At 38.0% G+C, this 13,441-nt stretch overlaps 1 protein-coding gene across 4 annotated transcripts in view; it reads right to left on the bottom strand.

Moving 5' to 3' along the window:
* PCNT (pericentrin) overlaps positions 1–13,441 on the bottom strand; it is a 97,395-nt gene that overhangs the window by 71,789 nt on the left and 12,165 nt on the right. For 3 of the 4 annotated variants that reach the window (XM_088133309.1, XM_088133306.1, XM_088133305.1), the window contains exons 10-13: positions 11,864–12,080; positions 9,518–9,756; positions 6,201–6,667; positions 3,873–4,425 (exon numbers count right to left, since the gene is read on the bottom strand). In XM_088133309.1, the coding sequence (XP_087989435.1) occupies positions 3,873–4,425; positions 6,201–6,667; positions 9,518–9,756; positions 11,864–12,080 (1,476 nt within the window). The remainder of the gene's footprint in view (positions 1–3,872; positions 4,426–6,200; positions 6,668–9,517; positions 9,757–11,863; positions 12,081–13,441) is intronic. The other variant, XM_088133314.1, reaches the window with a different exon arrangement.

Genomic DNA, 13,441 nt, shown 5'->3' on the forward strand with positions numbered 1-13,441 from the left:
ATAAATCCCAAATTATAAACTGTTCATCTTTCCACACAAAAGAAACAAAGAGTTGCTACCAGATAAAATTAAAATAATATAATTCATTTTGTTTCTACTTATAGATTAAACACAATTTAGAGCTTGTATGGACTATTTCTGTCTGCTTAGTTCTAACTTGAATCACTGCAGTGACTTAACTATGCCACTCTGACTTCTGACACAGCTTGCATATTTTCATAGAGCTACGAGATCTAAGCTGCACAATTCCAGACATCCCCTAGATGGCCCTAATTTTCACTAGTTGCTTCATGTCCAGCAAAGGCAAAATTTAGAATCTCAACTAATACCTACTATAATCAAGAACCACAAAAAATAATATATATCATGTCTAAGATGCTTAAGGAATTTACAAGAATTTCCAGTGATATACATTAAGAAAAATGATAATTATGGCTACTCACTATGGGTTGCAAAAATCTTAATACCTACCAGACAACAGCAAACAAGATACAGAAAACTCTTATCTCTTTGCTGCCAATTACTGGATGAATATGGCAATTAGGAGATAAAAAGTCTGTGAAAGAGGCTCATGTCAACGTCTTAAAAGAACATGGTATATAGGCGTTTTTATGACAATGCTAGAAGGTTCTGAACCAAGATGGGAAAGCACTTGATTACAAACAACAACATAGATATAATATGTATAACTGTAACCTTGGGGAACAGGGAAAGCCTGATATAAACTTTATAGAAAAGGACACAGAAGGATGTCCTGGGAGAAGTTTCTAGTTTGGTTTTTCGTTGTATGCATCTTTTTTTTTTTTTTTTTGGTGCCTTCAAGTCAGTGTTAATTCCTGGAGACTACCTGGACAAGTCCCTACAGTTTTCTTGACAAGATTTCAGAAGTGGTTTGGCCTTGCCTGCTTCCTAGGGCTGATTGGCCCAAGGTCACCCAGTTGGTTTTGTGCCTAAGGCGGGACTAGGACTAGGACTCCGGGTCTCCCGGTTTCTAGCCTGGTGCCTTAACCACTACAACAAACTGGCATTCTCTGTCCTTATTATATTGTTTTTATTCTGTTTATTGTATTGTGAGCTGCCCAGAGTTGCTCTGGAGTCAGGCAGCATCAAATAGAATAAAATAAATAAATAAGTTCAAAGAGGACATAAAATTTAGTAGAAATTAAACTTATAGTAGAAAACAATCCTCCATAGATTCCTCCAAAGACTCACTGTGAGTGGCAATATCTGTCTGCTAATATAAATTTATCTTAGGGATATGCTATCATCCACCTGATCATAATCTTGATATTGTAAAAGGAATCAGCAAGGCATGTACAGGAGACGTTATTGTAAAAGTAAGGTACTTCAGTTACCCCTCACATATATTTTGTTCTTTCGTGCTCCACAGAGAACCCAAATTTCTAGACTCTCTAAAAGACTGGACCCTTAGAACAACAGGTTTTGGAACTAGGAGAGGTGACCCTAGATTTAATCCTAAACAGTGACCATAATCTGGTATAAGAAGTAAATGTGGAACCAACTGAAAACAGTGCCCACAATGCTATTACATTTACCATACAGGAAGTCCTTGCTTACCAAATGCCTCATTTAGCAACCATTCAAAGTTATGATGGTGTTAAAAAAAACAAACAGCTTTGTGACCAATCCTTGCATTCACGACCGTTGCAGCATCCTGCGGTCACATGATTGTCATTCAGACACTTCACAACTGGTGTGCATTCATGGCGATCATGGGACTGCGGGACACTGTGATGGTCATAAATGCAAGGATTGATCACAATGCTTGTTCTTTACACCATCATAACTTCAAACAGTCACTAAACAAGGACTACCTACCTCCAGATAGACCTCGTTTAACGACCACTCGTTCAGCAACCATTTGAAGTTATGACAGTGTTGAACAAGTGGTACTTATGACCGGTCCTCAAAGTTCCAGCCATCCAAGCACCCCTACAGTCACGTGATTGCGATCTAGGCACTTGGCAACCAGCTTGCACTTATGATGGGTTGAAGCATCCCATCTGCCACCTACCCACAAGCAAAGTCAATGGGGAAGTTGGCAGGGGAAGTTGCAAGTTGCTCCGGTAAGTTGTTTGCACTCTGCCCCGCCCAGCAACAGCCACCCCTGACCCCACCATGCCTCATGTGCCAACTGCATACCCCCCTCAAGCCTGCCTGCTTATAAGCCACCTGGGACTTGCTTAATGACCCACAATTCTCTCTTAACAATGGCAACAGGGAGTGCTGGGATTGCCATCACTAAACAATGAGGTCATGTTACGCTGGCTTTACAACCACATTGCTTAGTGATGGAAATTCCAGTCCCAATTATTGTTGTTAACTGAGGACTACTATATACAAATCTTGCCTCACCAGCCTTCCATTGTTTTTTTTTAAAGTATCAACCGGCATGTGGATAGAGGTGATCCTATTGATATTGTATACTTGGAACTTTCAAAAAAACCTTGACAAAGTTTCTCATCAAACAGCAGCACTCTTATGTTCTTGTAACAGCCTATATTTAAATTGTGTAAAACATTCATGAAACATACATACAAAATACATACAAATAATGTGGCATAATTCAGATGACATCTGCATGATCACCATAAACCTTAATATTTTCCCATATGCCTGGTTAAATGCTAAACAAAAAGTGACATAATCATCTGTCACATAATCCAAAATTAAGTCACAGCTGCAAGGATAAAGCTCTGCAGAAAAAGGCAGCCTAAAGCAAGCAAAATACAATCCCACCCACTTCCTGCAAAGCCCTTGTATAATAATCAACTAGTCAAATCATATTATGGATATCTAGAAAATACTTATAGGCCTGTATGTCCTTCCCCACTATGTCATTTCATTCTCTCTACTTCCTGGTCCACAAAATATTTTGTGGTAATAATCTAAACTAAATGAGCCATTCTGATTGCTAACTGTTCTTTTCCACCAACTGCAAGACCAATGTATGTTCCAGCTTAAAGTTGAACTATGGATAGTGGTAACCATATTTTATAAAGTCATAATGTTATAAGTCACAGCAAGTACTACATATTTATTTGGTTATACTGCTGACTACCAAAATAGCAAATATAAAATCAAAATGTTAAAATTGCAATTAACCAAATAAAACAATAGAATTAATAATTAAAATTAATAGTTAAAACTCTCAGTTAAAAGCCTCTCCAAAATGTCTATTAAGGGTCTTTTTAAAAGTTAAAAGTTTTAAAAGTTATTAAAGTTATTAGGCCCCCTCAACTAGAGAGTGCATTCCAAAGAACTGGGACAGGAGCAGAGAAGACTGGAACAGATGAGTTTGTGGCAACTGTAGGTGATCCTCCTTAGGCCATCTTCCCTAAGTGTGGAGGCTCATACAGAAATTGGTGTTTTATCAAACAGCTTGCATCAAAACAAAAGGTGCTCGTTATTGCATAATACATCTCTTTAAAAGCCTGCCTTGGATTCCTCAGAGATGGACAACTATAGACTCATATTTGAATTGCTGAATAAGGTGTTTGAGAGACTGGTGGTTTCTCAAATGCAGGCAGTTCTGGAGAAAGCAGATTACTGAAAGCATTACCACAGCAGTCACAATGACCACCCTAATAAGCTCACTGCCTCTATAGAGGTGAGATGTAGCCACTAATCCAATCCAAAACAAGTGGTGATATGTCCATGACAATAGGAAACCTGAAGCTTCCCTGCCCGTGGAACCAAGAACTAAAGACGCAAAACTGTGTGCATGTGAGAAAAAAAGGGAGATACGTACTGCAACAGATTGTCATTGTTCAACTATGACATCTGGGTTGGCTTGTATCACTAAAATTAGAACTCAAAAACAACCGCAACCTTTTACTGCTCAGACCTACCTTATGAACATCTTCACTTTCAGCAGTCATTATTTTAAGTTTTTCTATGTGAACACCAGCCAGCTCTATTTTCAGATTGTCTTCACAAACCTGCAGTTCTTCAGCATATTTAAGTTTCATCGTATTTAATTCTTGAGCCAAAAGCATTTGATTTTCTTTATCCTTCTGAAGTAATTGTTCTTTCAAATTTATCTGTAAACTCTCAAGAGTTTTCTTGTGCTCTTCTTGCAGGAACTTAATTTCAAAATGGTACGTAGCCTCCAGACTGTTCAAATCAGACAAATGCTTTGTCCCCAACTGTGTAATGTGCGCTTGATGATTTCTCTGGATATCAGCCACATGAGTCTTTAACCAATTCTGTTGTTTTCTTTCTAATGTAGATCTGAGAACTTCAATTTCAGCTTGCTGGCTGGATGTAAGGGACAAAATTTGTTCCTTGTGTTCCTGCTGCAACTCTTTATTTTGAAGTTCTAGCTCATCAATATGCTTTTCCCTCAATTCCTGGAGAAGAATTTCATGTTCTGTTTCGCTTTTTTTATTCTCTTCCAAAAATCTAGATTTATAAGGAAGCATATGAAGAAATTACCAGAAACATACCATACAAAGAACAAACAACATATAATAATGCATATTTTACTCTTGGGACATTTTTGAACATATATCCATCACTAAGCTAATTTTTACACAACAAACCCACTAAAGCTTATTCCTTAAAGGATAAGATAGTGACATAGTAGTCTTCTGTTGAAATCCAGAGACAAAAGACTATCTACTTCTGGAGCCGAGGACTGTATTGTTGGATGGATTGGAGATTGCGGTTTAGGCACCTGGTTTTATTGTCTTTGGTTTTTATTGTTGTGAGCTGCCCAGAAATATGTTTTACAAGATATCTGGCCATATAAGCCTTAAAAACAAACACATACTTCTTAAATCACTATCAATTTAATCAGATTATATTTTTGCTTCATGAAATGAAAAATTTTATTTATCTCTGCCTTCCACATCCTGCTACAATTGAAGTGCTCAATTCCTCTTTAACTGAAAAAGCCTACCCTTTTCTACCATAAACAGTTCTGTAATATAAAAAATACAAATCAATTTCAACTAAACAACTACCTATCAGGAATAATACTTTGTTGTATTACAAATTGGGTACAGGTGGTCCTTGACTTATGAAGGCAATTAGGACTGGAATTTCCATCGCTAAGCGATGTGACGGCACTCCCTGCAGTCCTGGTTGCTGCTGTTAACTGAACCCCACAGTTGTTAGATGAGGCAACTTCCTACTGGCTTCCCAAAACCAAAGTCAGTGGGGAAGCTGGCAGGAAGCTCTAAGTCCCAGGCCCGCAGGAAAGTAAGTGGCTGCTGTCCAGTGGGGGAGGGAGGGGTTGTTCAGGGGAAGGTGGGGAGGGTGCAAGGGGGTGCACGAGAGGCGCTGCACAAGTTGGGGAGGGTGCGTGAGGCTGTGCGTGACCGGCGAAGCACAAGTCAGGGAGGATGCAAAAGAGCACGTGTGCGTGAGGGAGGGTCAGAGAGAGCACAAGGGGATACACAAGAGGTGCTGTGTGGTTCAGGGAGGATGCACTTGTTCAAATCACATGCGGCCTTGTCCAAATTGTGTGTGGCCTTCTTGTGAGGCTTTGGAAGGCTTCAAGCCTCGCAAGAAGGCCGCACACAATTTTGGCAAGCGGGAAGAAGGCCTTGCGCAGCCAGCAGCTGCCTCATGAAGGGCTGGGCCAGACATGCTGCATCAGCAGTGGGAGGAAGACGACAGCGAAGGACAGCTGGGGGCAGCAGGGCCGGCAGGGTCAGCAGAGTGCAGGATGGCAGAACGCACAGAGGCCAAAAGCACAGAGATGGGGGGAGACAGGCAGGTGGGGGGAGTTGAAGCACCCCTGTGGTTGTTAAGTGTGGGCGGGCTAAGCACCCCAATTTTGATCATGTGACGGCAGGGGCACTGCAACAGCTGTAACTTCAAGGAGCAGGCATAACTATCATTCATTCAGCGCCACTGTAACTTCAAATGGTCGTTGAACAAATGGTTGTTAATTGAGGGCTACCTGTATATAGTCCATTTTCAAGCTAAGTTGTCACTGAGTTGGGTGAATACTAGTAACTTTTTAATGTTGCAACTTTGCTTTAAAGTATATTTATAATTGGTGTATTATTGTAATAATTGCATTAACTGCCTTGAATGCCATTCATTTATGAAAATGTGGTATATTTATTAAATAGCTAAATTAATAGACACTGCATATACAGACATGGTCATGAAGGCATTTACACTGAAGGATCAAGCTAGACGTTTATAGGAAAAAAATTACAAACCTGCTTTGTGCTTCTTTATAATTAGCCTTATATTCTTCTTGTAAAACTTGTTTAGCTTTTTCTAATTCTTCAGCCATGAGGGTCTTTGTGGAAGATAATTCACTGTTATATTGAGCCAAAGTCTTCTGTGCATTTACTAAACTATCCTCTAACTGCTGGATAGTATTTTGCTGCTCTTTTAGAATTTTCTCTAATTCTACAATTTGAGCAGCCTGCTGTTCTTGAAGGCAAGTCACTTCTGCTTCTCGAAGGTCAAACCGCCTTTGCCATGCTTGCTTCTCATATTCTGCCTTGTTCTGAAGCTCTTTACGAAGCAATGATAATTTTTCTTTAGTTTCCGCTACCAATATCTCCTTTTCACGTTTCCATTCTTCAGCTTTTGCTTTATGAGTCTGTTCCACTTCCCAGAGCTCTTTTCTAGTTCTTCTTAATTCATCTGTATGATCTTCAATTAGTTTACACTTAATCTATTAAATATCACATAAAATCCATTGAAACCTAAGCTAGTCTAACTCAACACAATTTTTAAAAAAATTATACTTCAAACTATAATTCTGCATTACTATATAAAAAAACCCTTCTAAAACATAAATATATTTATTTGTACAAAAATGTCTATCCCCCCAAATGCATAATGCAACATTTAACTTTACCTATAAATCAAGAGAAGAGAACTTGTGACTCTCCTAACTCTGCTGAATTATAGTCCCCAGCATCCCTCACCACTGCCTTACTGCCTGAGATCTATAGTTCAGCCATGTACAGAAGTCCTTCCCCCACCCACCCCAATTAATGTCACTGGGTTAAATGGAGTTGTTTCTCACATAAACATGAGTTCAGATTTGCAGCTCTAAACATATATAAAGCAGATGTTGAAAAGTAAACGTAAAAATAACAAACACTATCATACCCATCTTATATTTTGTCTTCTGTACCAAAATACAGGAGTTTTGAAATTCATCTTATACTTTGGCCCAGTGTTCCAGCATATGAAGATTCTTTTGAGTCTTGATTCTCTTTTATGGTTTTGACTGCTTCCAGCAACAACTCTGTATTTATAAATTTGTTGAACAACACATAGCCCTAAAAAGAACCCTGTACTTTCCACTCAAACCATTAATGACCATTCCCTGAATACAACAGCTTAATGGTATTTAATGTCCATTCAGTCTCACAACTACTAAAACAACAACCAAAAATAATTGGCTAGCATGACATTCCTATGAGCCCAAAGTTGGTTTCCACTAAACAATGCATTTTGCTCAATATTGACAGCAGGTTAACTAGTCTGTAATTCCCTAAACCCAGTTTTCTCCAGTTTTTAAAGATGGGGACAAACTTTGTTTTTTGGTATGTTACTTATTCTCCAAGAATGTTCATAAATTACATTCAACGTCTCTGAAACAATATTCACAAGGTCCTTGTCCTTCAGCATCAGTATAATTCATACTAATTCATTCAAGTAGTTAAGTATTCTCTAAACTCATACAGTGGTACCTCGGGATCCGAACGCCTCTACTAATGAACTTTTCGGGTTACGACCAGCTCCGGCCGCAAAAATTTACCTCGATGTGCGCACTCCGCCTCGGGGTACAGTCATTTTTCCGCCCTGACATGTGGTCCACGGCCATTTTTCCGCCCCTGACACGTGGTCCGCGGCCATTTTCCCGCCCCGCTGTGCAGTGCCCAGCTGTTTTCCCGCCGCACCACGCGGCGCCTGGCCATTTTCCCGCCCCGCCATGTGGCACCCGGCCGTTTTCCCGCCCCTGACGCGTGGTCCGCGGACCGCCAGAACGGATTAACGGTAATTACATTGAACCTTATGGGAAAATTTGCGTTGGGTTACGACCAACTCAGGATACGCCCAGAGTCACGGAACGGATTAAGTTCGTATCCCAAGGTACCACTGTATCTATTCTGTGCTCCTTAAATCTTTAGTTCTACTTGTCCCATGTTGCATATAACACCTCTTATGGTATCAACTGAGAAAACACAGGAAGTCAAAACTGTTGCCTTCCATCACCTGTTAACATCATTTCACCATCTTCTCCAAGCAACAGATCCAATCTTTCCTTGACCCTTTTCTTGTTCCTAACAAGGCAAGTAAATCTGTTTTCTTCTTTTAGCATGGTACAGCTCCTTCTGCTTCTTAGGCTTCCCAACTAAACCGTACCTCTGTCTCTTCTATCCATATTTCTTGCAAGCCTTAGTTCATCAGAGAGCTCTTGTCTCAAAGAATAGCTTCAACTCTTTTTCCTCCTCCTTATGGGAATATTTGTTGTTGTGGTTTCAGTTTTATGATATCCCATCCCCTCTTGATCTCTTTTTCTTTCATAATGTCTAGCCATCAGAACTTATCTAAGCTTTTCAAAATCAGTTTTCCTAAAATCCAAGATATACATCCAGCAAACACAGTATTCACACCCCTTGTTATTGTAAATACTAAGGCAACATATCAACTTTCCCAACATTCTTGCCATTTTAATTCTCTCTACCCATTTTGCACTATTGATCAGAACTGCATCCTTTGTTGTTTTATTATGGATGAAGCTGTCAATAAACCAAACAAAAAACTATATTAGAAATTCTATTCTTCAACAGATGACAATAGAATTGAACTCTCACATTCTTCAAAGATGGAGCAACAGTTTTCATAATAATGTTTCATTTGAGCAACTAGGCCTTGCATTTCTTTACTGCACTATTTGCATTTTGCCTGTGCCTTACCCACATATACAGGAAGTCAAACTTTACCAAAATACTTCCCTATGGGGTATTTTTAGGGACCTGTTGCTATGATTAGGTTTGTACACTTCATATCCAGAAACTTATTTATTAAATCCTCATATGGCTGAAATGGCTTTCCCCACTTTTTGTTCATTTTCCCTTGCATATATCCAGGCTCCTCTTTCTTGAGCTGATCTCAAATTATTTATTCACTGACTTTCTTTGTCTTTTGACTTTTAGAAAAATGTCTGTTACAGTCAGTTCACTTATTTCTATATTAGCATTAGCAATTTGAACAGAATATACTTAGAAGCTATGTTCATGATAATATCTTTGAGCTAGTTTCATTTTTAATAAAACAATTGTTTTAAACTCTGATTTAAATAAAATACGTTATTTAAATAAAAGAACATGTTTTTTAAAATTATTTTCAGTAATCTTGGAAGTGAGGATAACTACACAGTAAATACGAACACTGAAGGCATTTTTAAAAAATGGAATAGATTATTATTTTTCAATAATAAAGATAATTGATATGTTTAAACCAAATTATTCCTAAAAGCAGTATTTTTGCATTGCTCAATATATACCTGATCTAATTCTTCTTTCAAAAGCTTTTCTTGTTGTACACTGATTTCCTTTAATTCAGTATTTTTTCTCTTCAGTTTTTCTATTTCTTCTTGTTGAGCAGAAATGGACTGTATCTCAAGCTGAAGACAACCAAGGTCATTCTTGTACTCATTCTCCAACAACAAGAGTTGCTCTGCCACCTCTGTTTCTATCTGACGTGCAGCATCTTGAGCACTTTGTAGACGAATTTTAGTAATTTCTGAAAATGATAAAATGTTTTAAAGCATAGAGAAAGAGGATTTGGTAGACTGTGGTTGATGCCTTGTCTTGTGAATTCTGAGAAACTGTTGTCACTTCTACTATGATGCAGTTAAAATTATTCATAAATCTAATTCTCTGGTAAGAGACAAATGTTAACCCACATAAAATAGCTGGAGAATATTGGTTCTGTCCTAGTGTTTATCCAAAAGTGAACGTCTGGAAGAGCTACACTTCTGCAAGTTAAAGAGACAATAGGGAAGATATATGTATTGAAAAGTACGCTGAAATTCCTACAGATGGGATTAACAGAGCTACTGTTATCTAATCAATAGGTCAGGAACACAATATACTAAGAATTGCAGTACATTTTATAAAATGTTTTATAAAATTTTGCTCTTAACAATATAACCAGGGAACTAATCCATTTAGTCCAGTTTGTCAAGTTACACATAAAACAATTTAACATAATTTTTAATGTAGTAATGTAACTACATTACAGATATGAAGTTTACCAAACTTTGTAGATACAAGACTGAATGACCCCAAAGAAATTAGACATTAAGATATTTTACAAAATTACTGTGTTATTTTACATTGTGTTTTTTTATCAGTTTACAAGATTTACAACAGCAACAAATAATGTTGTGACATTTAGTTGTGTTCTTAAATCATGAGTGTTTTATCTCTTCAATTCTTCAGAGTTTTTATTTTCTTTTAAACAAGCAAAATCTCAAAATAAAAACTATGTCCCAAAACTGTTATCAGGAACCCTAATTTGCTCCCATATAAAATACTCATAGTAAAATGCATATTTAATCTCAATAATTAACCTTAATAATTAACAGCTATTTCCAAGGCTTTTCAGAGGTTTCAATTATCATGTATCTTCTGGTACATTACTTATGATACATAATTTGAGAACCAAGAAAGTGTTATAAAAATGAAGTCACCAATAATCTATTTTTAAGGTACAGGTAGTCCTCATTTAGCGACAATTGGGACCAGCAGCTCTGTCATTAAGCAAAGCAGTTGCTAAGTGGGAAATCACATCACTGTGATTGTGCTTTCCTTTTCTCCACTCCTCTGCCTTAGGCACTGGAATAGCCAGCTCAAAACTGACAAGACTAATCAGTTTCATATTTCTGCTTTGGTTTGCCTCCTAACCACTCTCCACCTTTTGGAATGCTCACCCAAGCGCTGGCATAACTAGCAAGAACGGAACTCTTTGTATTTACATTCATTGGAGAGGAAAGGATTACAAGAGAGTAAGCAGGCACACACAATGGGGAATACACAAAGCAATGCACTGGCATCAGCAGCCACTAGCGCACTACACAAACAGCCTAGTGTATTTCTCACTGTGTGGCTGCTTAGCCTCTTGTAATCCCTTCCACTCCAATTTCTCTCCTCTGTGGGGGGTGGGGGGTGGGGGCAGGTCAGACACAGGAAAGATTGCCTACAGATACTGCTTTTTCTTCTTGCCCCCTCTTGTTTATTTAAGCAATCTCTTCACTCTGCAAGGGGGAAAAAAAGAAAACAAAAACAAGCAATTTCTGTAGGTAATCTCTCCTGTGCCTGACCCTCCCCCCCTTGGGGAGTAGAGAGATTGGAGAGGAAGGGAATACAAGAGAGTAAGCAGGCACACAATGGGGAATACACTGGCTGTTTGCCTAGCATGCTCAGGGCTGCTGGTGCCACTACATTCCTTTTGATGTGTATTCCCCATTGTGTGCCTGCTTACTCTCTCGTAATCCCTTCCTCTCCAATCTCTCCACTCCCGAAGGGGTGGAAAAGAAAAACAACAGGTCAGGCACAGGACAATATGTACTGACTGTAATGGCGATCATGTGACTAACAGATGCTACAAAGGTCGTAAATACCGGCATTGGTCATAAAGTTATTTTTTCAGCACCACTGTAACTTCAAACAGTCGCTGAACAAGGTAGTCAGTAAGCGAGGTCTGCCTGTGTAACATGTGACCACTGATTAAGTGAATAATCGTGTGTTTATCTTTGACATTTGATATAAAATGTGCCCATTTATTAATCTGTTACAAGTTGGGGCATTCAAAATTCACATCTTGCTTATGAGACACAGCCTTTTACCTTTAAGGTGTTCTTCTGAAATTTTGGCACGTAGCTGTTCAAGATTTAAACAATGTTTCCTTTTTAGTTGTTCTATTTCAGAAGTATATCTATCTGAGAGCTCCAACTTCATCTTCATAATGTTCTCTTGGTATTGGAGTGTAAGAGTAGATCTTAACAACTCAATCTCATGCAAATGTTTTTTGTCCAAATGCAGTTGTAAAGAACAAAGTTCTTCCTAAAGGGAACATGTAAGAGAAATGTATGATTAAGAGTAGGAAATTAAAATTTTATTTAATCATTTTGCACTATTTTATACATTACAGCAATCTATACTCTTGGTAATCAGCATTAAAATGTAATACTATGCTACAATATGCAGATGACATTTTAGCAACATCACAGGTTGAGAAAACCAAATCTTCATAAAGAAAATGAGAACTGAACAACTGTTAGATATAGCATTGGTTTTTAACAACTGGAGTACCAACGCAAGCAAAGTCAAGGTGGAGGAATGAACAAGACAAATTCAGGGAAAAACGTTCAAAATGATGATTTTAGAATTATGAGTAAAATATGTAAAGTGAATATTTTAAATACAGGAAATTGTAAATACAGGAAATTATCTTTGAAAACAATGTGATAAGATGAAAATGGCGAAATACTAGACCATTACAATTCTGTTGTTAGGTTTTTAAAATTAAAAAAAAAGGTCTATAGAGCTGCATAAGGTACTAAAAAGATACATTTAATTTTTTTTTTTAATTCCTCCTGGAAATAAGATATCCCCCTCCCCTCATTTTAAGCTGGGTAGCAGCATTTCAACCATGCAGAAGGAAGTGGGTTTTCACGTCACATTTAAACTAAAGGTGGGCTGCAAGTATGAAAGGACTGACCAATAATAAACAAAAAGAGAAGCAAAATAATAGACTATACTTAATTCATCAGAAACCCCATTTACCCAATACACGCAGTATAAATGTACTATTCAAGAACTACAGTGGAGAGAGTAAAAAAATAGTTAGCTAACTTCAGGTTTAAGAGGTTGTGAATATAACCTGCCAAGACATAATCACCAATCCAATCCCATTTCAAAATGCATATTCTGAAATGTCTCATCTACACCACCTTACAGGATTTAACTCTGGTTTGGCTAAAAGTCTTCCATCTTGTTTACATAACACACATAATGTGGCTTGTCTAATTTTGGCTTCACGCTGCAGCTTATACAGCAAATTATGGTTAATCAAACTATGGCTTAGCATGATGTATGATCCCTGTCTTTCTTTTACTAAGAACTGTTTCCACAATTCTGCTGTACCTTTTTTCCTACTTCAATACCTAGTTTATTATCCTTTTCATCAATTAGTATATCTGGCTACTAGCTACCCTTTAAATAAATTACTGAGCTATTATGCTAGGAGGGAACCATGTTAGCATAAGTTGCATGCTCCAACAATATGCCCTTAACATGCACCTAGAATGGGCCATGTTGTGCTGCTGTCCACTAGTTCCTCCATGTAACACTGCACTGTGATTGATTGTTTCACCCAGGTGAAATCTGAGTATCACCACAGATGTGAAAAAACACTACTAATC

Source organism: Python bivittatus, unplaced genomic scaffold (assembly GCF_059951505.1).
Source record: "Python bivittatus isolate LINGU-HERP-01145 unplaced genomic scaffold, Pbiv_v1 ctg000020_np1212, whole genome shotgun sequence".
In the NCBI taxonomy this organism is placed as follows: domain Eukaryota; kingdom Metazoa; phylum Chordata; class Lepidosauria; order Squamata; family Pythonidae; genus Python; species Python bivittatus.